Below are 26,590 nucleotides of genomic sequence, written 5' to 3'. Positions count from 1 at the left end.
GAATGAGTACCAGTACTCAGACAACAGAACCACCCCCCCACATTGAGAAAGTTGTGAAGTCTTTCATAGTTATGCATGCGTAAAATTGCATCATTACCTGTTGATCCATCTTCTTTGAGTTTCTTCACAACCATCGAGACCTTTGCATGTCTGTTGAAAAATAAACATAATCATTAACCAGGGTGATTTTAGTCATTTAAATTTGTGGGGTGTGAAATAGAGATTTAACAACCATCAGTGGCATTACAATGGCAGTGAGATAGCATCTAAGCTAATGCTCTTGTATGGCTATGTGTTTGCATTTGTGTGACAACAAAGTTGTAGCTATATTATATGAGGTATTTAAAATAATGTGATTTCAACTCAAAAGAGCTGCAAACCCCTAAAAACACATCACGTCAGCAGGAGCATCTGAAACTTTGGGTGCAGTACATAAGGCAAAATTCAGCAAGGTATAGGGTGGTGCATGTGTGTCTGTGTGTGGGGGGGTATTTCAGGGTGGTGGTAGTTATAGTTATGATTCTAAGAGGTAGGAATTCCTCAGATTTTTGCTTGCTAATAACGTTGTCACCCTTTGATGAATCTTCACAAACCTTTGCAGACCTATTCTGTTTTCTGCATTGGTTTATGATACAAAGTTTTGTGGTGATTAGTTAAGGGTGTGCAAAGAAAAAGGGGGGTCTCAAAACACGTATTTCCACCAATCAATTTTCCATAGACTTTTTAGAAAGATGTAGCTGCAAAATAGTTGCACTGGTTTACTTAAAATTTTCTAGAAATATGTGTGGGAAGGGTCCTTTTTGTTATTGGATCTTTATTTGGTCAGTTGATTTCAAGTAATTAGATACAAAAACTTAGTGATATATTGGACCGTGATATTCTGCGGTTACCTTCACAGTATACTGCAGTACAGGGCAATAATGAAACACAATATTATCTGTTAACAAAAGCCCTTGCAAAATGAAAAGGCAGTCATATTGTTTAGACCACATTTTGTCTTTGATCTGTGTTTTTAAGTGAAATATAGCTTACTATGATTTTTCTAACATAAAGGAATAAATGAGGCAGTTCAGCAAAGTCTGTAGAGTTAGGGAAAAGTATTTTTATTGATTTATATTTTTTAACAAAAGTTTAGGATGTGCCACAGTACTTTCACAAAATTATCCAGAAAGTACTCCAACGCCCAATAAAATCTAAAAAAAAATGTATATCCGGCAAAATAAAATTAGATGCACTATATAGTGGCACTTAAAAGAGCCTTTGTGTTTATTAAATAAACATAATTATATCGGTTTGTCAAGCTAAATTTCTAGCTTTAAAATAAAGATATGGTTTCCATAGGTTGAAAAAGGAACACCAACAGGACGAAACAATGTTGCATTGCCATATTTTATATTTAAATCAAAAATGGAAGACACTTTATCATCGCAATGAAATGCGATGATAAAGTGTCAAACTTTGCAGCATTTACAGTATACAATTTCCACTTTTGTCTCTGACAAATATTTGAGTACATATGTTGGACAGGCCACGTGAGGGGCTTGCTTCCTCCCCGCATGACAGGGCCCGAGCCCCGGTCCTCCAGATGTTACCCACAGAAGCAACCCGCAACCCGTCCCAGGTGGGACTCCTGCCCCCGGACATCTCTGTGTCATGTGGTCGAATCCCTTCCAGCTCCCTCGGCCGGCCCGGCCGCCATCTTGGACACTGCACCACGAGGCCGCGTGGCCTCAGATCGACCCTAACCCTGGGCCTGGCCAGGCCCCGACATCCCGGCACCACCATCCACCCAGGAGGTGAACGGCCCACTTGGCAGGTCAATGGGAGAGAGAAGTGTCGATGGCTCTCCCCCGCCAGGTGCTGATCGCACCCAGCTCCCCCGGGCGCTGGCTCCACCCCCCTGCTGGGTGTCTGGACTCCCTCATCCCGGACCTCCCGACCTCCAAGTGTGAGGGTCCGGACATCAAAGGGCGCCAGACCTATAACTGGGGCAGCTCCAGAGCAGGAAGGCAGTTGTATCCTGGAGTCGAGAGACACCGCGACGAACTCATCCCTGACGGACTACTGGCGCTGCCGTAGTCCTGCCTTGCGAACGATTGTCCTGCCTGCTGGCGCTGCCGCAACCTTCTGAATCCTTCAACCTCGTCGGGACCTGCTGGCACTGCCGCGGACCGTTGTAACTACCATCTTCACCGGGACCTGCTGGCTCCGCCGCGGCCCGACCATCTAGAACGCCGAGCTCGAGGATTGTGAGCTATCCATCGCATCATCACATCTACCAGATTGGTAATAAGACTGTCCCGCTACCCCCTTCCCGTCCAAGAGACTAAAATTCGAGGGGACCCCGGAGTCCAGACCTCCTTGTACCATTCTACCGTACCTCAAGATTGCTTATAAAGAACGTTAAACCTTATCTCTGTGTGGTGTACGTCTGTGGGGGGGAAGTTACTCATCTGTACGCTCGCTGGAGACGGCTCTCCCCGGAGACCTCTCCCCTTGTCCTCGGCCGACCCTCCCGGTCCGTCTAACATTGGTGGCCAGCGGCGCGATCCGAATCAACGCGTAATCGTACAGAGAGTAGCTCACCCCACGACAAAACCACAATGACAACCAAAGAAAGCGGATCCACCGAGAAATTCCAGATGGAGAAATTGGAAGAGTACAGCCATCGTGAGCTGAAACAATTCTGCATTGAATTGGGCATTGCTACCACCGGTCTGAGTACTAAAGACGATTTCAAACACGCCATTGAGTCATGGGCAGAAACCGGGGCCGTCAGACCCCCGGACCAAAATGTTGCAGCATCAGAGAGGAACACCACGGCTCCCGAGGAGCGAAGAACGGGTCTCTCGCAGGAAGAGATCCAAGAGAGAGAAAAAAACAGACTTCATGAGTTAGAAATGGCCCGGCTCAAAATGGAAGGTGAACTCAAATTAGCCGAGCAAAAACTGAACCTAGAACATCTGCGGCTCCGAGAAGAACGGGAAGAAAAACAGAGACAGAGAGAACTCGAAGAAAAGAGACTAGCGTATGACCACGAGCGCAAACTAGCAGAAATAGACTTACGGAAGCAGAACAAAGAACTGGGGGGTGCCCGAGCAACCGCGCACCCCAGGAGCGACAGAAAAGAAAGTACACATCCCCAAGGATGTCGTTCGAGAGTATTTCCGAGATGACGACATACAACAGTGGTTCAAGGCCTACGAGATCGCCATGACCTCCCACCGGATCGATCGAAGTGACTGGGGAGCCGGTCTATGGGGGAGGTTCGTCAATGAAGGCCGCAATGCCCTGTTACAACTCCCAGACCATCTGATGACCTCCTATGACCACATGAAGGCTGCCCTCCTCACACGATATGGGCTCACACCCGAAATGTACCGCCAGCGGTTCCGAGACTGCACCCGGATCCCGGGTACAACGTGGGTGGAATACGTAAACTATTTCAGCCGAGCCTTCGAGGGGTGGATCAAGGGAAGCCATGTAACAACGTACGAGCAACTTTTTAATCTCATGGTGTGGGAACACCTCTCTAACAACTGCTTCGTTGAGCTCAGGCAGCACCTCCTCGACAGTAAATTGACGGACCCACGGCAGCTCGCCGCCGAGGCTGACCGGTGGGAGATCACCCGAGTAGGCCGGAGCGGGCTGCACGAACAGCACCGGAACAACCAAGGTCAGCACCGTCCCCGAGGAGGAGGAGGAGGCCAGGGACGAGGAAGAGACACCGCCCCGGCCGCCCCCGCTGCCAACACACCGCCCCCGGCCAACCGGGGCAACCCCCCAGTGCGCCCGGGGTACCGAGCTAATGTCACGTGTCACCGATGCCAGCGAGTCGGCCACTACGCAAGGGACCCGAACTGTCCACAGTACCAGACTCCGAGACCCCGCCAGGTAGCGGCCGCCGCCCTGGGGGAAGAACAGATCTCCGAAGAACAAGAGGAATGCGAGCAAGAACAACAAGAATGGGAACCAGCCGCCATGGTGCTAGCGTGCCTAGGGGGAAGAGACATGGTCCCGCGGGCTCCCCTACCCGCCAACACCAGAAAATATAGTCAGTGGGTGAACATTAATGGGCGCAGGGCCGAAGCCCTGCGTGACACAGGAGCCAGTGTGACGGCCGTCCGCTGTCACCTGGTGACACCGGAACAGATCCTGCCGAACATTCTCTGCCCCGTCCGTTCAGCCGACAATTCAGAGAGTCTCTGTCGGATGGCCTGCGTCCCCTTCGAATGGGGGGGAGTCTCCGGCATGCTGAAGGTGACGGTCCGAGATGATGCCCCCGTGGACTGTCTCCTGGGGAATGATCTTGAGAGTTCCCCGTGGGCCGCCGTCGAGAGAAGAGAGCACCTGGGGATGTTGGGCCTCCCGGACTGGGCGTGCGTAACCACCCGGGCCATGGCGGCCCGTACCATCCCCCGACCCGAAGAACCCGAATGGCCAGCACCTCCTCCCCCGGTCGCTCCGGTAGAAGACACCGACCCGACCGGTCCCCCAGGGCCAACTCCCGAAGGGCTTGCTCAGCCCCAGGACCTTCCCAGCCTGGCTCAGTGGCGACAGGAAGGGGGGCCCACCCAAGAACAGTTCCGTCAAGAGCAGAAGACCTGTCCCTCCCTCGAGGGACTCCGCCAGCAAGCCCTCGCCCAGAGCGCAGGGGACACCTCCGGAGCCCATTGGATCTATTGGGACAATGACCTGTTGTACAGTGAACAGAGAATCGCGGAGTTAGGGGCCAGTCGAGTACTAGTGGTGCCCCTCCGCTTTAGAGACTTCTTGCTAAACCTGGCCCACGATGTCCCCCTGGCTGGACACCTGGGACAAGACAAAACCTACAGTCGCCTGGTGACCCACTTTTTCTGGCCCAAGATGAGAAACGACGTCCTTAACCACTGCCGTTCCTGCCCCACGTGCCAGGCCAGCGGGAAGAGCGGCCGCAAACTTAAAGCACCTCTGCAACCCTTCCCAGTTGTCACCACCCCGTTCGAGAGGGTGGGAATAGACATTGTGGGGCCCCTGGACCCCCGTACAGCACAAGGACATCGGTTCATCCTGGTACTGGTGGACCACGCCACCCGCTATCCCGAGGCTGTTCCCCTGCGAACTGTGACAGCCCCGGTGGTCGGCCGGGCCTTGATGGGGATCTTCTCCCGGGTGGGCTTCCCCCGAGAAGTCGTCAGCGACAGAGGCACAAACTTTATTTCAAAATATATGAAATCCCTCTGGCAACAGTGCGGGGTCACCTACCGATTCACGACCCCCTATCCCCCTCAAGGAAACAGACTAGTTGAGCGGTTCAACCGCACGCTCAAAGGGATGATTGGGGGGTTGGAAGAGCCCCTCCGTCGCCAGTGGGACGTGCTACTGCCGTGCCTCCTCTTCGCGTATCGGGAAGTCCCCCAGAAATCCCTCGGCTTCAGCCCGTTCGAGCTCTTATACGGACACCCTGTGCGAGGGCCCCTCAGCCTAGTCAAAGAAGGTTGGGAGATGCCCCCCCTAAAGACCCCTCCAGATGTCTTCAAGTACCTCCTGACCCTACGCAATCAGACCAGAGAAATGGCGAAAGCGAACCTTGAGGCCAGTCAGGAGGACATGAAGAAGTGGTACGATCAAAATGCCTCCTCCGTCGATTCGAACCTGGCCAACAAGTGTGGGTGATGTCCCCCACTGAACCATGTGCCTTACAGGACAAGTGGACGGGGCCCTTCAAAGTGGTCGAGCGCAAGAGCCCCATCACCTATCTCATCGATATGGAATCTGCACGGAACCCCCTCCGGGTCCTCCACGCCAATAGACTCAAACCCCATTTTGTGCGCTCGGAGCTCAGCCTCCTGATGGCTACAGACAGCGGAGCAGAAGAAGACTCCGAGCCCCTCCCTGATCTCCTAAAGACCCGGGAGAAAGATGGTTCCGTGGACGGGGTCCGACTCTCAGAAGCCCTCACCCCGGAACAGCGACAAGGCTGCCGGGACCTCCTACAGCAGTTTACGACCCTGTTTTCCCTCACCCCAGGGATCACCCCCTGGTGCTTGCACGAAGTGGACACTGGGGACAGTCCCCCTATCCGACATCGGGCGTACCGCGTACCAGATCGGGTACGAGCCTGCATCCAAGAGGAGGTGTCCAAGATGCTCACGCTCGGGGTCATCGAGCCCTCCGACAGCCCCTGGGCCAGCCCAGTGGTACTGGTCCCCAAAGCTGCCGCCCCCGGCATCACTCCTGAGCTCCGGTTCTGCGTCGACTACCGGGGCTTGAACGCCGTCACCAGAACCGACGCCCATCCCATTACCCGAGCGGATGAACTGATCGACCGCATGGGAGCTGCTCGCTACCTCAGCATCTTCGACCTGACAGCGGGCTACTGGCAGATCGGCCTCACACCCCGGGCTCAAGAACGATCCGCCTTTTCCACCCCTGATGGCCACTACCACTTCAAGGTCATGCCATTCGGCATGAAGAATGCCCCAGCTACTTTTCAGCGTCTGGTGAACCAGGTCTTGGCGGGACTCGAGGAATTCAGCGCCGCCTACCTGGACGATATCGCGGTGTACAGCCGCCACTGGCCCGACTACCTCCACCACCTCCGAGAGGTCCTGCAGGCCCTCCAACGGGCTGGCCTCACGATCAAGGCCAGCAAATGCCAAATTGGGCAGGGGTCCGTGACCTATCTCGGACACCAGGTGGGAAGCGGGCTGGTAGCCCCTCTGCAACTCAAGATCGCTGCCATCCAGTCCTGGCAGCCCCCCATTACACAGACCGAGGTCCGCGCCTTCTTGGGGCTCACAGGCTACTACCGGCGGTTCGTGAGGGACTATGGCAGCATTGTGGGGCCCCTCACGGAACTCACATCCAAAAACCACCCAAAGAAGGTCAACTGGACCCCAGACTGTCAAGCGGCCTTCGAGAAGCTGAAGTCCGCCATGTGCACTGCCCCTGTGCTCCAGGCCCCCGACTACAGTCGGGAATTCATCGTCCAAACGGATGCCTCCGACCATGGCATTGGGGCAGTCCTCTCCCAGTTGAACCCCGAAGGACTTGACCAACCAGTGGCCTTCATCAGCAGACGTCTCCTGGCCCGAGAACAACGCTGGAGCACCATCGAGAGGGAGGCCTTCGCAGTGGTGTGGGCCCTCAAAAAGCTCCGGCCTTACCTCTTCGGTACCCACTTCCGGGTGCAGACAGATCATCGACCCCTGCAGTGGCTAATGCAGATGCGGGGGGAAAATCCAAAACTACTACGTTGGTCCATCTCCCTGCAGGGGATGGACTTCACTGTGGAACATCGACCTGGCCAAGACCACGCCAACGCAGATGGCCTGTCACGCTTTTTCCGCCTCGACGAGGAGAGTCCCCAAGAGGATGGGTGACTCTCCCCGCCTTCAGCTGGGGGGGACGCATGTTGGACAGGCCACGTGAGGGGCTTGCTTCCTCCCCGCATGACAGGGCCCGAGTCCCGGTCCTCCAGATGTTACCCACAGAAGCAACCCGCAACCCGTCCCAGGCGGGACTCCTGCCCCCGGACATCTCTGTGTCATGTGGTCGAATCCCTTCCAGCTCCCTCGGCCGGCCCGGCCGCCATCTTGGACACTGCACCACGAGGCCGCGTGGCCTCAGATCGACCCTAACCCTGGGCCTGGCCAGGCCCCGACATCCCGGCACCACCATCCACCCAGGAGGTGAACGGCCCACTTGGCAGGTCAATGGGAGAGAGAAGTGTCGATGGCTCTCCCCGCCAGGTGCCGATCGCACCCAGCTCCCCCGGGCGCTGGCTCCACCCCCCTGCTGGGTGTCTGGACTCCCTCATCCCGGACCTCCCGACCTCCAAGTGCGAGGGTCCGGACATCAAAGGGCGCCAGACCTTTAACTGGGGCAGCTCCAGAGCAGGAAGGCAGTTGTATCCTGGAGTCGAGAGACACCGCGACAAACTCATCCCTGACGGACTACTGGCGCTGCCGTAGTCCTGCCTTGCGAACGATTGTCCTGCCTGCTGGCGCTGCCGCAACCTTCTGAATCCTTCAACTTCGTCGGGACCTGCTGGCACTGCCGCGGACCGTTGTAACTACCATCTTCACCGGGACCTGCTGGCACCGCCGCGGACCGTCTTCACCTTCGATCATCTCGGGACCTGCTGGCTCCACCGCGGCCCGACCATCTAGAACGCCGAGCTCGAGGATTGTGAGCTATCCATCGCATCATCACATCTACCAGATTGGTAATAAGACTGTCCCGCTACCACCTTCCCGTCCAAGAGACTAAAATTCGAGGGGACCCCGGAGTCCAGACCTCCTTGTACCATTCTACCGTACCTCAAGATTGCTTATAAAGAACGTTAAACCTTATCTCTGTGTGGTGTACGTCTGTGGGGGGGAAGTTACTCGTCTGTACGCTCGCTGGAGACGGCTCTCCCCGGAGACCTCTCCCCTTGTCCTCGGCCGACCCTCCCGGTCCGTCTAACAACATAAAATATGTGTTCGGAAACATGAAAAACACAAAAGGTGATGGGCATGGAGGAATGCCTGCAATTTGTATAAGCAATGGCAACCACTTGGGGTAGCATCCCAACCCATTGTTCTTTTTCTCACCAAGCCACCTCAGTTCGGACTCAGCCATATGTGAATCAGTATTGACCCTGCTACTCATGGGAACAGTTCAACCCTGCCAGGCCAAGTCCTTCTTCAACTGGAACATAAGCAACCCAGGAATGGTTTTGCCCTAGTTATGGGCTTATCAGCCAGATACAGCTTGGTTCTAGTGTCACAGTGGACACGAGATCCACGTCTGAAAATTCCCACGCCACTTAGAGCGATGCATGAAACATTTAAAAGGTCTTGAGTTGCTTGTGTTCTGGTTCAGGCAGGACCTGGCCTGGATGCTCCAGCTTGACTGTTCTGATTGGAGCAGTGTCAAGACTGATTTGGATGTGGTTGACACCAAACTGAGGTGACATGGTGGGCAAAAGAACAATGGGTTGGCGTGCTACCCCAAGTGATTGCCAGTGGTTAGACTTATTGCAAGCATGGCTCCTATCACCTTTTGATTGTTCGATGTTTGGAAACATAGACATTAAAATGGAAAATGTCTCGGTCATCTCAATTTCCAATCTCACTCCAGGTAAGTGTCCTATATCATTATCACCACAGTGGATAACCATAGAGTGGTGATAGTCACAATTAATAACAGAGGAAAGAAAAAGGAGTAACTGATTCCATCTCAAACCTCTTTCACCAATCCTTGTGACTCCTTTCAGGCATAAATCATTTCCAATACCTTTTTTATTCAATCTAAATACTTTAATACCCTCTCTGAGATCAATAATTGTCCAGACGTTGCCTTTAGTCACAATGAATCAAAAAATCCATTAATGGACTTAGCCAATTACAAATTGGATATCCTTGAATTTCAAGAAACCCCTCATCAAATTAGTGTTTATTTCTGAAGAACATATTGAAAGAAGCAAGTAAATATTGATCTCCTTGAAAGAAAAAAAATCAGGATAAATCAGAGTAGAGAAATCTAACTCTCCTATTTGCAGAAGAAAAATACGAACTCAAGGAATACCATGTAATCTGCAATTACCGTCTTGAAAAACCGTAACTTCATGCCTTCACGTGAAATTAATAACAATTTGCAAATATAGCCAATCCCTTTGGAACTACAGCAGCTGAATGTATATGAAAGCCTTTTAATTCAAACAGTGCATCATTTTCAAACCATATTTAGAATGCAACCAAAATCTGGAAATTTTCATTCACATGAAATAGTATGTGCACTGAAAGAAAAAGTTGGTTTTCTCCCATTAGATTTCAACAAAAAGATAACCACTCTTTGAATTGAATGCAAAATATATGAACATTTAATGGTTTTAGGCAATGGAGTACCTACAAAATAAAACAAGAACTAATTGCATTAAAAGTTCAGAAAGCACTACATTACCTTGAGAAAAACAATTTATACTATATAATTTTGGTAAGGCAAACTACATCTCTTCCTTTAGAAAAGCAAATGAAGCAGGACAATTTGAACAGATTACTGAAGAACAAGCTGAATAAATGTATGAACATTATAGTATACACCAACTGCACTCGAGATATGATGGGTGATGCTTTTGAACTATATCAGATGAAGAAAGCTTAGTAGCTTTAGGGAAAAACAGTATGAATAAAAATTGATTTATAAAGCACAACAACTGCTACTAAGGAAGTGTCCTAGCACTTAGCTGACTACAAAAGATGACAGATAAAGTCTCATAAAACTAAAAAATCTTCAAGTGAGCCTTATAAATAGATTCTTTAGAGGTTAACTGGAGATATTCCGGCAAAGAGTTCCAGCGGCTAGGTGCCAATTAGGAGAAGGACCTGCATCCAGCTCTAGCTTTCTGCACCCTAGATATGCAAAACAAATTGTGATTAAGGGAGCATAGTTCCTTTGCTGGGAAGTATATTTTTATATTTTCCTGAATGTGCTGAGGGCTTATATAACGAAATGCCAATGAGTGATCAAAAGTGATTTGAATTTGATTCTTAACTTGAAAGGGTAACCAGTGCAGTTGTGTCAGACCTTGACGAATTGATTGCCTTTCAGCGATGTTTAATACAAGGATGGCAGCTGCATTATGAATCGGCTGAAATCTATTTACTTGCTCTAAAGGTAAAGTACATTAGCATAATCCAATCTTGATGTAATTAATGCATGCACAATGTCTTTCCGTGTAGCCATTGAAAGATATTTTAAGGTCTTTCTTCAAGAATTAGGAAGAGGAAAAGAAAGTGCTGGCAGTGGCGTGCATCTGCTGTTTGAATGATAAAGCAGTGCCCAGTTGAACCCTTAGATTTTTAGCAACTGGTGTAGGGACGGGACCTCACCCAAATCAATATATCATATTCTCCTGGTGTCTAATGAAGATACATCCAGTTAGCAACTGCTGAGAGACATCCCTGGAAGCTACTGACCATTGTATCATCAACATGCTGGAATGTCATTCTAAATTGTGTGCCGTCTGTTAAGATATGATATTGAAACCCAAGCGTTCGACAATGGAGGTCAGTGGGGCCATACTGATTTTGAGCTTAATACTGATCCCTGCGGGACCCCACATCTCATTTTATTAAAACTGTGAGAAGAAAGATGATATAAAACATGCCTGACGCCAGCCAGAGAGATAAGATCTTAGCCAATTACAGGCATTATCCACTATCGACCTAACCTGCCTTCTCCAGTCTCTGCAGGAGTATTTCGTGAGAGACAGTATCAAAGGCAGCAAACAGATCAAGTAAGATGAAGAGATATTTTTTCTAAGCTCAAGAATACTTCTGATTTACTCAGTGACTTCAAAGAGAGCTGACTCTGTGCTAAAACCAGAGTGGAAGCTGGATTAAGGAGGGTGAAGAATGATATTACTTTCAAAATGCCTGGTGATCTGGGAATTTACCAGTGTTGCCAGCATTTTCTCCAATGCAGGGGGTAATGAAACAGTTCTATAGTTGCTTGTAATTAGAGGGTTTTGCATTAGTTCTTTTTCAAAAGTGGCACTACAAGCACCTTTATCCAGGCTGCTGGCACAGTACCAACAGTAGAAGTAAGATTTTATCCACATTTATTCCCCCTGGAAAAGGTGGACAATATAATGATTGCCCACCCCAGATTTAAGCATGTTAGTACCAAGCTATCAGATTATATTCATAGGATCAATGCTTTTAACAAGATATTCTTTATATTTTCATTCTACTATATGAAAGTGTACTTTCTGTCACTTCTTATGCTGTAGCACATGTTATGCGATCTGGAACTGGCTCTCCTTATATAACAGCTCAGGTTTTGTTGAAAAGATGCATGAAAAAATTACAAATCTAGAATATAAAATAATAAATATTATGGCATTTCCACAAGTAACAAATGAATATTGGTTTCAAAGACATGGAGAACTGAAATGTATACTCAGAAATTTAGGACCCCCTACTTGGTTTATTACTTAAAGCTGTGCTGAGTGAATATTGGATGATTTGTATCTATTTCTTCTCGAAGCCAATGCTAATTTTCCAGACATTAACTGCAAAACACTGGCAGAAATATGTTGTTTGGATCCTGCAAATGTTAACAGATATTTGAATCACACATTTCAAACTAGGCCTCATTACCTGACCAACAAAAAGAAAAATCCAGTTGGAGAAGTACTGGATTACTTTTGGTGAAAAAAATAGTATCAAGGAAGAGGCACACCACAAATTTATATGCTTCTCTGAATCAAAGATGCTCCTAAGTTTGGATATGACTCTGATGACTTAGTTCTAAATTTTTATGAACATTATGTGACTTTTGGCATCCCAAAAAAAGAGAACAAGAAACTAATTGAGCACGTTTTATGCTTCCAATCACATAACTGTGGTAAATACTGCTTAAGAAAATATTGGACCAAATCTAAATATTACCCAAAATGTTGCTTTGGATTCCCAATACCAATTCTACAGAAAGGAAAAGTAAACAACTTAATGTTATCTGTAAGACACGTGGTTACTGGCAAATCACAAAAAAACACAAACAATCTTAGAAGACCACAACCATTATAACGGATCAATGACTGAAACCCTTTAAGTCTACATATGCAGGTTGCTTACATAGATATACAATTTGTTGCACATAACTCTACAGTGGTTTCACATTATGCTACTTCATACACTACAAAGGCAGAAAAACAGATATGAAGGAAGCATGGGAAGAAATATCTGCCGAACAATCCTTAAGTAAAAGATTATACAGATATAGCCTACAAATGCCTTCTCACCATGAGGTTAGTACCTGTGAAGCATGTGACAGCTTAAGTTCCTCAAGATTATATTGTAAATCAGAAGTAATCATGTGGCTTAGATTAGGCTTGTCTTCATCGTGCCGAAAAGTTCTGAAAAGCCTACTTTAAATTGGATACTTTGCATATTTTAAACCCACAAAGACATTTGAAAACAAATATGTTGGATACATACTACCCAAAGAGAAGACAATTCTTTGAAAAACAATGCCTCTTTGAAGTTGCTCAGTTCTACACATATAGCAACAATGTGATAGAAGATCTCAACAATAGTACATTTTAAGTAGAAGGTACCAATGGTTGTTTAATACATTATACTAAACCTACTCGATGGTAAACTTAAATTGTAGTACAGAGGAAACTAAAGACTTTTACTATTTAACACTTCTTTAACTTTAAATCAATGGCACAAAGAAGAAGAACTCAAAGGTCCCTTTTTATGAAGATTCATTTAAAGTGTATAAAAATGAAATTGCTTTAATTGAATTTCAATAGTGCGCCGAGCACTCCTTTGCTATTCCAAATTTTACCAAGTCTAAACCTGATATTGTGATCTGTGTGCAGCGACTGAATGAGTGTACCCTAACACTCTACAAAGTAGCATGAAAATGTGGCTGGTTAACAAACAGTTAACACAGGCTCAGTAGTGCACAACTGGATAAAATCTATTGATCAGACCTGTTTAAACCTTTTCTTTAAAGAAACATATTCTTTAATCATATGTTTTACTCATCAGTTGAACTTATTACAGCACAACATTTTGTTTTTATACATAAACACTTTGTAAAACAAAATCATACAACTTTATACATTGAAGATACATTGAATTTTCTTGTATGCATCATAATTCGCCCGCCCAATGCATTTCGGGATTATCAAAAAAGACAGAGTTGACATTCCAGAAAGCGGACAAAGGGGGTGCATTGGTACTCATGGATACTGAGTTTTATCAACGAAAAGTAGAAGAACATGTTAATGACACCAATACTTATTTATTGTTGCAACAAGACCCGACAAGTGAAATTCAAAAGATATTACAATCTTTGATAGACAAAGCCATCGATGGAGACTGGATCACACCGACCATGGCTAAATTTCTTATGCCACAAAATCCTAGCAAGCCTAAGATCTACATGTTGCCTAAAGTGCACAAGTCACTAGAAGATCCACCTTTTCGACCAATAGTGGCAGGTTGCAACTCAATTTTCGAACCAGCTGGGCAAATTATTGATTATTTTTTGCAACCATTCATTCAGAAATGGCATACATACATACAGGATACAACCGATTTCCTGGTAAAGCTGGCATCTGTCAATCTACAAACAGGCAAAGAATACATTCTATGTACCATAGATGTCGTGTCGTTGTACACATCAATTGGACACACTGACGGACTGGAAGCTGAAGAATGGATGTTGTTGCAACACCCAGAAATTGACATTAACCCAGTGTTCCTATTACAGCTAACAAGTTTTTGTTTAAAGAACAGCTATTTTCAATGGTCAGAAAGATTCTACATGCAGCTGAATGGGACATCAATGGGCTTTACTGGGGCTCCTGTATTTGCCAATACTTACATGGCGAAATTTGAGGAAGAACATGTTTTTGCGCACAAAGAATGGACGGAACATCTGGAATTTTTTTGTCGTTTCATAGACGATATATTTCTAATATGGTCTGGAACAGAAGCACAACTACATCATAACATTACATTACTAAACTCAAGGAATCCACGTATTCAGGTAACACACACTGTCAGCAGATCAAAGATAGCATACTTGGATGTGATGGTAGAACTCAAAGGAGAAAGGATTAGCACTTCCTTGTATCGTAAACCAACTGACAAGAACAGTATGTTGCTCTATCACAGCTTTCATCCTCCGAATCTATTGAAGAATTTACCATATTCCCAATTCTTGAGGATCAGGAGAATAGTCACAGGACAAGATGAATGCCTGAAGTATATTAATGAATACAAGGAAAACTACATAAAAAGAGGCTACCCGATGGATATACTGGATACAGCGCAAAAGAAAGCTATTGAGAAAAGTCGTACTGACTTATTAGTACAAAAACAAAAAGAAGAACAAAAACGGAATGTGTTTGTCTCAAAATACTCCGTCAATTCACCAAAATTGAAAAACATTATACAAAAAAGATGGGAACTCCTTCAGCAAGAAAATGACTTCCACAACAGCTTCAGGGATAAACCCTTGTTTGCTTACACAAGGTCCAAAAACCTAAAAGAATTGCTAAAGTATTCAGAGTCCACGAAAAATAAGGAATACAAAGGAATGAGGAAATGCACAAATTGTGTGCATTGCAACAATGTGATGGTTGGTAATGTGATTACGCATCCTCAATCTGGAAGAAATATCAAATTGAAAGTTGTAGGAGATTGTAACACCAATCAGGTTATATACACTATTAAATGCCCTTGCGGCCTTTTATATGTGGGTAAAACCGAGCGGAAATTGAAAATTCGTATCTCAGAGCATAAAAGCAGAATACGAAATAAATCCACGACATCATCCTTAGCAACACACTGGCTTGAGAAACAACACACTATTGCCCAACTTAGATTCACCATTCTAGAGACAGTAGCAATCACAGAGGGTTGTGACAGGAATAAGAAATTGTTACAAAGAGAATCTTTTTGGATAAAAATGTTGGGGACACTGACCCCCGGGGGGATTAAATGACCGGATAGAGTTAAGTAGCTTTTTGTAAATATGTGTTCTAGTGTAATATATTCACCTTGTTGCATTAATTCTGATGTGTTTAGATTCATGACATGTTGTTTATCTTGGTTCTATTTTTGCATGTTTTTCAATGACCAGTGTTTTTTATGTATATTCTTCATGTATATTTGATTCCTTTCAACTCTTTTCTTCTTTATTTTTATTTATTTTTTCTCTCCACCTAGCCTCACGTATTTTTGGTGAAGAAATTGGCTGGTCGCGCTATATCTATTGAATTCAGTAACATCTGTGTGCTTACAGCTTTCAATAAAGTTCTGTTGTAGCTTTAAACATCTCGAGGTTGAAACCCATACTTGTGGCCTCGTTTAGCATAATTGGTATACGTGAGAATCCTTTTAGTGAGGGTTTTCACATAGTACACGGACTTTTTATATTCAAGGAAACGGTAAAATATCATACCGATTTGCCCGGTTTTTGAGTAGGTAAACAGAATAGGTGGCGATCATATTCAACAGCAGAGCCTTGTTACCGTAGTTACGGACGACGTGTTAGAAGTTGCCATGACATCCCGTATCTGATTGGTTAAGAAGAGTGTTGTTGTAACCAATGGGGAGGAAGGTTACAGTAGTTGAACCCAGATCCGTTTCAGTTTAACGCAAACGCGGGAGACTCCGAACGTCGGAAGGTGTACGCGAAGATTGTTTGACGAGTTGAAGTTGTTGTTCGATTCGGTAAGGACTTTTTTACAGAGCAAGGTCTTAGAACCTTTGGTAGTATAATTCTTGGAACCGTATTGTGCATTGAGGCACTCTATTTTTTTTACAGAGGGATATCGAATTCTTGATAACACATTAAGAGGATAAGGGTTTGCAGAACGCAGGATTTCGAAAGAAAAGACAGGTACGCTTTTGCATAATGATTGATTGCTTGGCAGTTAGACTTTTCACGCACGTATACAGAGGAGGCAGGCTGATTCTGTCCATTTTGCTTTTTTTATAGTTTATTTGGACCGAGGCAGATCGAAGCTCGCAATAAGTATATTCATTAGTGTATAAATGTGAGTAGTTGGTAATGTTTCTTCAGGGTTTTGGATGCTTGTTGGTAATCACACTTTGGGTGTGTTTTTTTTCTTTTCGATTTTCTTTGGTGGTGGTATGATTTATATTGTAGTGAATCATGTACAACATAGAGACTGATGTGCCTGTTTATGTTATTTTGCAGCATTGCCCCTGACGAAGGGACTCTACAATTGTCCCGAAATGCATTGGGCGGGCGAATTATGATGCATACAAGAAAATTCAATGTATCTTCAATGTATAAAGTTGTATGATTTTGTTTTACAAAGTGTTTATGTATAAAAACAAAATGTTGTGCTGTAATAAGTTCAACTGATGAGTAAAACATATGATTAAAGAATATGTTTCTTTAAAGAAAAGGTTTAAACAGGTCTGATCAATAGATTTTATCCAGTTGTGCACTACTGAGCCTGTGTTAACTGTTTGTTAACCAGCCACATTTTCATGTTAATTGAATTTCAAACATAATTATAAATGCTAAATCGAAAATAGAAGAAAAAATATTAAAATGCAGAAATACAATACTCCATCTACTAATAATACTTCTACTTCCAGGACTGCTGACCCATTTGGACAACCAATTATTGATACTGAAGCTGTGGTTGCCACAGAGGAGGTTCAATATGCAGTGGGCCAAGTCAAAAAGGTTGTATATAATTTAAATAACTTAGTACCTCAATTAATTAGTGAACAATTAGAAATGTAAAAATACATAAAAGAATCAGTAGGTCATCTGGTTCAATATGTAAATGGAATATGTGAATGTACTACTTATGAACCTATATTACAATATATAAGTAGACAAGTAGGCTAAGACAGCCATTGCAGGTAAGAGCGGTAGGGCAGTGGGGCAGAGGGAGCAGGGGAGTCGACAGATGACGAGGGAAAATAAAATTGAACAAAAATAAAACCACTCACCTTACGCTCGCCTCGCCGATGCGGTGAGAGCAGAGTAAGTGTTCTTTTTCTTCAATTTTATTTTCCCTCATCGTCGTCTGTTGACTTCCCACCTCCCCCCTCTCCATCACTCTTATCTGCATCGGCCATCACTGCAAGCAGACACAGGGAAACGCCTTCCTATTAAATTACTGCTTATGTGCATAAAGTTGCTAGCTCTAACTTATCTTGTGCAGTTACTGCTCCTATTGGCTTAGCAGCACATTACATCAAAGGAATTACCATATGTTGTCTACTCCTACCACCTGTGGAGCATGATAACAAACTGAAATACTAAAAATTAAATACTGATATATGCTAAGAACTTGGTAGAGTCATTAAAAAATTAAGGTTTTGATTATAGATGAAGTTAGTATGGCTTGTAACTTAATGTTGGCATTTTGTTCATCTTTGTATGCAGGAGTTACTCAAAACCTCTTATGATCTGCTGTTTTTTGTTTTTTTTTGGTTGTAAGATTTTATTAGTAGTTGTCAAATGTACATTACAATACTTGTATGTCCGGAGACCAATTGTCATACATTCAGTGATTCGACTTCGGTGTTACACAGCTCTTCAGCCGACAACCTTCCGGTCCGGCAGCAATAATGGACAGTGTAGTTAAGACATTCCGGTAATAGTTGTAGAAAATTAAACGTCTTACTTTTTATTATTTTTATCTGAACACAACTATAGACTCATTAGGAATGATGAACATTATAGAAAGATATCAATATATATTCAACCGTTCACATCAGTGGGTTTCCCCGAACCACTGTTCTGTCTCTTCCCTTTGTGGGTAGTGTAAACTAGCAATCACATGTGTGCCTAGACCTCCTCCCGCTACTCTTCAGTATTCTAAGTGAGTCAGTCATCTAGCTCGTCCTCATCTCCGGAGCTGTCATCGTCCTCTTCTGAAAGAGGTTCACACAGGTCACCCCGATACTTGTTCCATAGTAGCCATATTCTGTTCCATTTGCGAGGGTTAGCTCTTATCTTGTACACCGCTCGCTCGGTTACCATCAATCTATCCATGTTTCTGCACCATTGTGCCGAAGTAGGTACTTCCACCGCCCCCCATTTCTGCGCTATATCACGCTTGGCTAACATTACTCCCATTATTACCCACTGTTGTCCCTGACGTGTGAAATCATTCTTCCCCCATACATTCAACAAACATTCTCTCGGGTCCGGCGTGAGCGATACTTTTAGAGTTTGGGAAATGGTCCGCATAATGCGTCGCCAGTATTCACTGATAATCGGGCAACCCAGAGTGTGTGTAGCAGTGTCCCTTCCTCTCCACAGCCCCTCAGACAATTTGGATGGTCAGTCCTATGCAGTCTGTATAAGGTAGTTCTGGTATAATATACCCTGTGTAGAATCTTAAATTGTACCAGCCGGAAGCGGGCCGAAATGCCCGCTTCTCGTGGGGATGCCAATGCGGCGTTCCAGTCTGTCTCATCCATTTCACCCAACTCCTCCTCCCATTTCTCTCTTAGTTTAGTTAGTGGATCAGGTAGGTTGTTCAACAATTTCCGATAAGTGAGGGACGTGGCACCCGTTTGCATAAAATCAGTGAGCAAACGGTCCTCCAACGGGGAGGATTCGGGAACCTTTGATCCCGGCTCATTGGCCGTCATCAATGCATGTCGTATCTGTATATACCGGTATGTCTCATTAGGACCTAGGTCATACTGCTGTTGTAATTGCGAGAAAGGGACCATACCAGTATTTGTCCATAAGTCCCCCACTGTGGTAATCCCTATATTGTCCCATTGGGTGAACCCCTTACTGTGTCTCAGACATCCTAGTAACTTAGTGTCCCACAAAGGTGTAAGTTTAGTTATCACATCCCCCCATTTGAGTCAAGCCTGTGCTTTATGCCAGAGTACTACTGTGTGTTTAGTCGGGTCCATTAGTTTTGTCAGAAGACTTTTATTGTACAGCGGTGCCAATAGACTGTGTGTGCCTAACTGCGCTCTGTCTGCTAGATAAGCTGGGTCCTCTTGTGGTGCGTGGATCCATTGGTTTATCACCTTGAGTTGCGACGCCCAATAGTACAACTGCATATTCAGTAAAGCTATTCCACCGTCGTACCAGCCTCGGTTGAAACTACCGCCGTCACTTTTTGAAAATATGAGGGTGGCACTAGAGTTGGTGTATTTTCCAGAATATATAGAAGACGTGGAAGCGCCTTCATTTTAAACAGTGCTGCCCTCCCTAGCAGCGTCAACGGTAGAGTTTCCAGTGTCTCACTTCTGCTTTCAAACGAGTGAGTGGCGGTATCAAGTTTTGGTCATAGTATATCACGGCGTCTCAGGCGACGTAGATTCCCAGATATTTAAACGAGGCGTCTGCAATCGCCAACGGGCAGTCGCAGGGAAGGTCTGGTAGTGGACCCTTCAGCTCATAGATGACCGATTTCGACCAGTTGATAGTATAACCAGAGTTAATACCATGCGTATTGCATATTTCTAATAGTACCGGGATATCAGTGGCTGGGTTGGATAGGTAAATTAACATGTCATCTGCATAGGGGGAGACCCTGTCCTCCCAGTGTTCCCCCCAACTCACTCCTCTCATTAATGGGGTGGCTCTAATGACAGTCGCTAATGGTTCTAGGACCAAGGCAAACAGTAGGGGGGAGAGCGGGCAACCTTGTCTCGTCCCCCTGGCCAACGGTATTTCTCGGAAAATGTGGCCATTGGCCGCCACGTGTGCGTCAGGATTTGTGTACAGAAGTTTTATCCATGCGATAAATTTAGGGCCGAAGCCCATGTGTGCTAGGACTGCGAATAGGTATTGCCATTCCACCATGTCGAACGCCATTCTGGGGTCCAACGATAGTATGACTGCTGGTTCTGATAGTAAGGGGGCTCGTGCCAATGCGCCATGTACACGTCGAAGATTCAGTGCCGTGCTTCTATGGGGCATAAAACCCGACTGGTCCGGATGGATCAGGTGGGATCGGTGGGGCATCAATCTAGTGGCTAATACTTTCGCCAATATTTTTGCTTCAGCGTTGAGAAGCGAGATCGGGTGGTACGTTGCCATCCGTTGATCCAAGGGCAGGATCCCCCGCTCTAAACTATCCTCTAGCATGGCCAACAATGGCCCACTTAGTGTGTCTGCCATTGTTTGGTACCATTCGACCGGGATACCATTGGGGCCTACCGCTTTTCCTGTATGTAGTGCGTTGATTGCTGCCTGTATCTCCTCCACCGATAGGTCTGCCTCCAATTCATCTACTGTTTCCTGGGGTAGAGTCGGGGTTCGTACATTCTGGAGGGCCAGTGTTGCTACATCTGCTGTGACTTCCACTTCCGGGGTATATACTCCTTGGAAGTGGTCCGCTAGGATTTCTATTATGTCCGATGTGTGCGAGTGTAGCTTCCCAACCGGGTCTTTCAATTGCAATATGTTCCTACAACCCTCTTTCTTTTTATCCAACCAAGCCAGGAGTTTACTGGCTTTGTCACCTATATTATACACTCTATTCGCTGTCGCAGTTATATTCTCAACCGTCTGCCGCCGTGTATGATCATTGTGCAGTTGTTGGCAGAGATTAAGTGTGTGAAGTGTGTCCTCTGTTGGATGTGCCATGTGTGCCGCGTTTGCTGCTTCAAGTTTCAATTCTAGGTCCAGCAATTCTTTTTGTTGTGCGCGTTTATGCCCCGTTATCGTTGTAATTGCATGCCCTCTCAAAACCGTCATATAGGCCTCCCATAGGGTCGTGGGGGATGATACCGAGGCAGTATTATCTGCAAAATAATGCCGGGTCGACTTTTTCAATTCCTTCCGGACATGCGGTATCTTAATATAACCTGGATAGATTGGGTAGATTCTTTTGCGGGCTCTTTCTGAGCTCGAGAGGCTCAATGTTAGGGGGGAGTGGTCCGAAATACCCCTGGGTCTGATCTTCACATCGTTTATGGTAAGGTGGCCATCGCCCAGTGTAAGAAAGTAGTCTATGCGGGACAGACTATTATGAGTTGCCGAGTAGTAGGTGTATTGCTGGCCCTCAGGGTTAAGATGCCTCCAAATATCAAGCAGTCCTTGCGCCTCGAGGAATTCATTGAAACGGGACGGTCCAAGAGCGCGTGACCGGACCGGAAATCAATCTTGTGTGTTGTGTGCCACTGCGTTAAAGTCCCTCCCCACCACAAGGTCGCCCTCCGGGAGATCTAACAGTAATTTCCCCAAATCAGGAAGGGTAGTCGCATGTAATGCTGGAGGAATATATACAGAAACAATGTTGAGTGGTTTACCTTCCCATTGCCCAATTGCTGCCGCAAAACGGCCGTGTTCATCAGTTCTAGTGGAATGTAAAATAAAATGGGATTCTTTTCTCATTAAGATGCCCGTTCCACGGGACCCTGAGGTGAAGTCTGAGTGCACTATCATGCTGTAGCCTCGTCTGTCTAACGCCTTACTGGCCGTTCCCACTAGGTGTGTCTCCTGAAGAAGGATCAAATCCAGATTTAGTCGTTTAATACCCTGTAGAACCAACCCCCTCTTTATCTTGCCTCCCAGTCCCCTCACGTTCCAGGACATCAATTGTAGTGGAGTTACCGGCCCCGAGCGAGCGCTCTCACCTAGGGTATCAGGTTGTACGTCGTGTGCCATAGCATACCTGGAAGGACTGACATGGTTTTCTCAGTGCATGGTTGCCATTGTGTCCGGCGTATGCCCATCTGCGTGTTCCGTTCGTCATGATGTGCGTTATCCTTATGAGTCAAACAAAACAAACAACGAAACCCCCCCCTTTATCCTGAACACCCCCCCTCCCTGCCCCCCTGCTATACGGACATAGAACCGCCCGCCCCCTCAACTTAGCAGAGTGCTTAACCCATTCCCCACACCAAATACTTGCTCGCAGGGGTGAAGATTCTCCGGAGCCGGTGGCCCCTCTTACTCTCCTCGGATGCCCTCAGCCCAGTGTCCTGCAACAGACCTTCAGGCAGGTCACAAAGTTAAATAACAAGTCATTAGTTGTCCCCAGGAGGTTAGTGTTCCTTATTGGCGTCGTCGACCACTGTATCTCCGTCTAGTGAGAGTTCCTCTTCCGTTCTTTGAGATGTTTGTGAGCCCTCAGGAATTCCCGTGGTTTTGTTCTTTTGTGTCCTATTCGATCGGCGGGGCTGGGTCGATGGTCTTCATCCCTCCAGCCAGTCTCTCGCCAGTTCAGGAGTGTCAAAGAACCAAGTCTTATTTTCTGATACCACTCTCAGCCTAGCCGGAAAAATCATTGAGTACGGGATCTCTCTGGCTCTCAGTTCTTTCTTTACCTCCAGAAACGTCCTCGTGCGGCGCGCCACCTCTGCTGTGTAATCTGGAAAGAAGGCCAGCGTGGAGTTGAGGATCTTGACCGGAGGGGACACTCTAGCCGCCTGCAAAATGGCGTCTCTGTCCCGAAAGTTGAATAGACGGGCTAGAATGGGCCGTGGTGTCGCGCCCGGTTTAGGTCTACCCCCCGGTACTCGATGTGCTCTTTCTACTGAGAAAAAGTCAGACAGCCCCTTGGGTTGGAGCTCTTTTTTAACCAAGTCCTCCACATATAGGTATGTTGCTCTATTGCCCTCAGATTCCGGTACGCCAAGAATTCTGATGTTCCTTCTTGAGTGACCTTCCTGATCGTCCAGCTTCTCGCGTAGTGTTTTGTTCTCCACCGCCATCCGTACCATCGCCGTTTGGAGCTCAGAGACATCCTCCACAAGTGATTTTGTGACCACCTCCATTGATTTCACTTTTTCGGACATCTTGTGGAAGTCTGCTCTAATCAGTGTGATTTCCGTTGATATTGAGCCCACTGTGGCCTGCACTTGTGTTAACGCTTGCATGATGTCCTCCAGCGTGGTTTTCTGTGTGTTCGTCCCATCCGCCATTTTGCTGGCTGGGGCCTTCCCGTCCGATGGGTAGGAGGATGCTTGCCACTGGCAAATCTATCGATACGGGTCTGTGTAGTGCCTCCTCTCGAGTTCTTGCCAGCCATCTTTGCTTGTTCGCACCACAAGCGTCTCGTAGGCTGTGTCTCTTAGCTTTTCAGAGTCCAGTGGACTTTTCCTGTAACTGGTCTGCGCCGTTCCCTTCGTACGATCAGACTGAGTAGTAGGCCCACACCATCCGTATTGTGCGGGTTCTCGCAGTTTGTTAATCTGCAAGTTCCCGAACAAGTTGGGAGCAGGTATTACAAGGCCAGAGGTCCAACTTTTAGAATGCTGATCACAGTTCTGTGGTGACGGCGCTCAATGCTGTCCCTCGTTGGTCTGAACCCGACGTGTTAAGATGGCGGACCGATCCATTGTTCCACCGTGGTTTCGGTTTCACCTGTCCGCAGTCTGATTGCGTTTCTTCACAACCGTGGATAGTTTCCTTTCTTATATGCACCAAATTCCAATTAGGCCATACCGATCAGTCCGTGCAGTTATCGGACGCGTGGCCGCCTGTTTGGATCGTGGTGGTCGAGCGTTTCCGGTGGTGTCGATCCGAGTTGCCTTCACTTCCTCTCGGACTATCAAATAGGATAGGACCCAGCTCGTCTCTACTGTGTAGGCCTCAGAGTCGCCACGACATAAGTCTCGCCTCCGGTGTCAGACAATGTTCAAAGTTGCTGCCCTGGGTTCTGCCCGGTCCTAGGCTTCGGGACCCTCCGTTAGAGCATCTTTCCTGCACGGATAAGTAGTCGGATATTAGGAGAGGCCGTCCGATCTACGCAGCTCTTCTTTTAGGCTGCCGCCATGCTCGGCTACTAGCCACGCCCCCACTATGATCTGCTGTTTGAAGGCAAACGTGATTGTCTTTGGAGATATTACAACTAACAATTGTAAAAGTTCAACCAATTTTCAACAAACGTTTCCAAGACCGAGCTCGGAATTCTTTGGGAAGTAAAGACAGCGTTGACTTTTGGTTGCGTTTCACATATACAGAATTAATACAAAACTTGAGGCAAGCTAAATACAAAAACATTATTTCCTAACCTTCATTCACCTGCTGAAGTTATGCATTCCCTTCTTTCTAAATCAAAGTCTGCTGTTTGTTTAATGCCAACTGTAGAAGAATGTGCACAATTAAACAATCAAATGCTACACCTGACCAATAGAAATAATTCTACATCTTCCGTCTAAAGACAAAGCGGAGAATCTTGAACTAAACATACCTATAAGCAAAACTTTACCTTCTAAATTACAAAATAAGGAAAATAGGTTTCACATACCCCCGGACTGGAGAAAGATTTATGGCTATATAAATCTTGATGCAAAAAGAACACTTGATGGACAGAATATAGAACAATGTCATACATTCACCCCAGTACAGAGATCTGGGCCTAAATCCAACTTTTTTTTGCTCACCATGCCGTTCCAGTTTGAACGCAGCCATATGCAAATCAGTCTTGACCCTGTGCCTCATGGAACAATCCCACCCGAACTGCAAGGCCAGGTCCTCCCTGGACTGGAGACAAGCATCTTAGGACCGGTTTCAGGGTTTCACCCTTCATCAGCCAGGATAGCTTGACTCCAGTAATAATAATCCACATTTGTAAAGCGCACAATCACCCATAAGGGTCTCTAGGCGCTGGGGGCCGTTGAGAAGATTAAGCAAGCTATTGCCCAGAGTCACATGGTGCTGGGCTAATCTGCCGCAGGTGCCGGGGATCGAACCATGATCCCCAGATTCTGGAGTTAGTCGCCCTAGCCGCGTCGCCACACCTCTTCCACTGGCAAGGAGAGCACTGGACAAGGAGAGCACTGGACCCACATCTGGGCATACCGTCCCACTTGGGGGGACAAATGCAAAAAGAACAATTGATGGACAGAATGCAGAACAATGTCATACATTCACCCATTCTTTTGCTGTTGTTTGCTACATATATATATCTTGAAGCTTCATTTTAAGTCACAATTTAAATGTAGAAGAAGGACTAGTAAATGGATCCATGTGTAGTAGACTAGTAAATGGATCCATGTGTAGTAGACTTTGTTAAGTCTGGTAAAAAACAAGACATTCACCCATTCTTTTGCTGTTGTTTGCTATATATATATATCTTGAAGCTTCATTTTAAGTCACAATTTAAATGTAGAAGAAGGACTAGTAAATGGATCCATGTGTAGTAGACTAGTAAATGGATCCATGTGTAGTAGACTTTGTTAAGTCTGGTAAAAAACAAGACATTCAATTTATTGCGGTCAAATTTGACCACATTAAACAGCAAAAACAGCAAAAACATATCTCTGAATGTGCAGCAAGATTCTTATTTCTGAAAGATTTATATATTCGTAGAGTACAGTTTCCTCTTTATTTGGCTTATGCAGTAATAATACACAAATCACAAGGACTAAGCTTAGATTATGCACTCCTCAACATTGGATCAACAGTATTCAAAAAGAGTATGGCCTACAATGCTCTAGCTCAAGTAAAGCAACTTACAGGACTGTATATTACAGATTTCAATGAGACAAGAAGGAATGCAGATAGTAGCAGTGTAACAGAAAATAATCTTTTGGAAAACAGATTCGCTTCTCATCTTGGTAAATAACCCATTTTGTTAAAACTTAAAATTGCTTTTAAAAGAAATTACAAGCTACAATGACAAAGAATAATAGGAAGTACCTAAAAACAGATAACACACTGAAATGACAGGTCATTAGTATCAAAATCAGAATGCTATAAATTACCACAGCATTGTACTTGTTAATCTTCTTTTTTACCAACCATATGTAAAAGAAATTATCATCAGCATGTAGATGAGCATTTCTGCAAATGTTGACAATGTCTGAAAAGATTCTCTTAGACATCCAAATATTGCAATCGAGCCTTAAGATTCTGAGACCCCTAATTAAGCGACATAAATCTTCCTGAGAACTCAGATCAGACACCCTGTTTTTAGCAGAAATTCCCAGAATAAGAAAGGCTTGCGCTGGCGGTCGCAGCTTTTCTTACAACGCCTCTAAACTCTGGAACAGCCTTCCCCTTAAGATCCGGAAAGAAAACAATCTTCTCTCATTCCGCAGACTGCTGAAAACCTGGTCAAGCTTTAATGTCAGCGCTGGGACGCCCAAGGGTAGCTACGCGCTTTAGAAATCCT

The 26,590-nt window shown here is 45.9% G+C and overlaps 1 protein-coding gene across 2 annotated transcripts in view; it reads right to left on the bottom strand.

Annotated features, from left to right (window-relative positions):
- Positions 1-26,590, bottom strand: part of LOC147730783 (uncharacterized) — a 200,598-nt gene that overhangs the window by 142,191 nt on the left and 31,817 nt on the right. For both annotated transcript variants that reach the window (XM_086958631.1, XM_086958632.1), the window contains exon 2: positions 98-150. In XM_086958631.1, the coding sequence (XP_086814757.1) occupies positions 98-109 (12 nt within the window). In that variant the 5' untranslated portion in view covers positions 110-150. The remainder of the gene's footprint in view (positions 1-97; positions 151-26,590) is intronic.

This window comes from Lissotriton vulgaris, chromosome 2_1 (assembly GCF_964263255.1).
Source record: "Lissotriton vulgaris chromosome 2_1, aLisVul1.2, whole genome shotgun sequence".
Classification (NCBI taxonomy): Eukaryota; Metazoa; Chordata; class Amphibia; order Caudata; family Salamandridae; genus Lissotriton; species Lissotriton vulgaris.
This window is presented reverse-complemented; position numbering and strand designations above follow the sequence as displayed.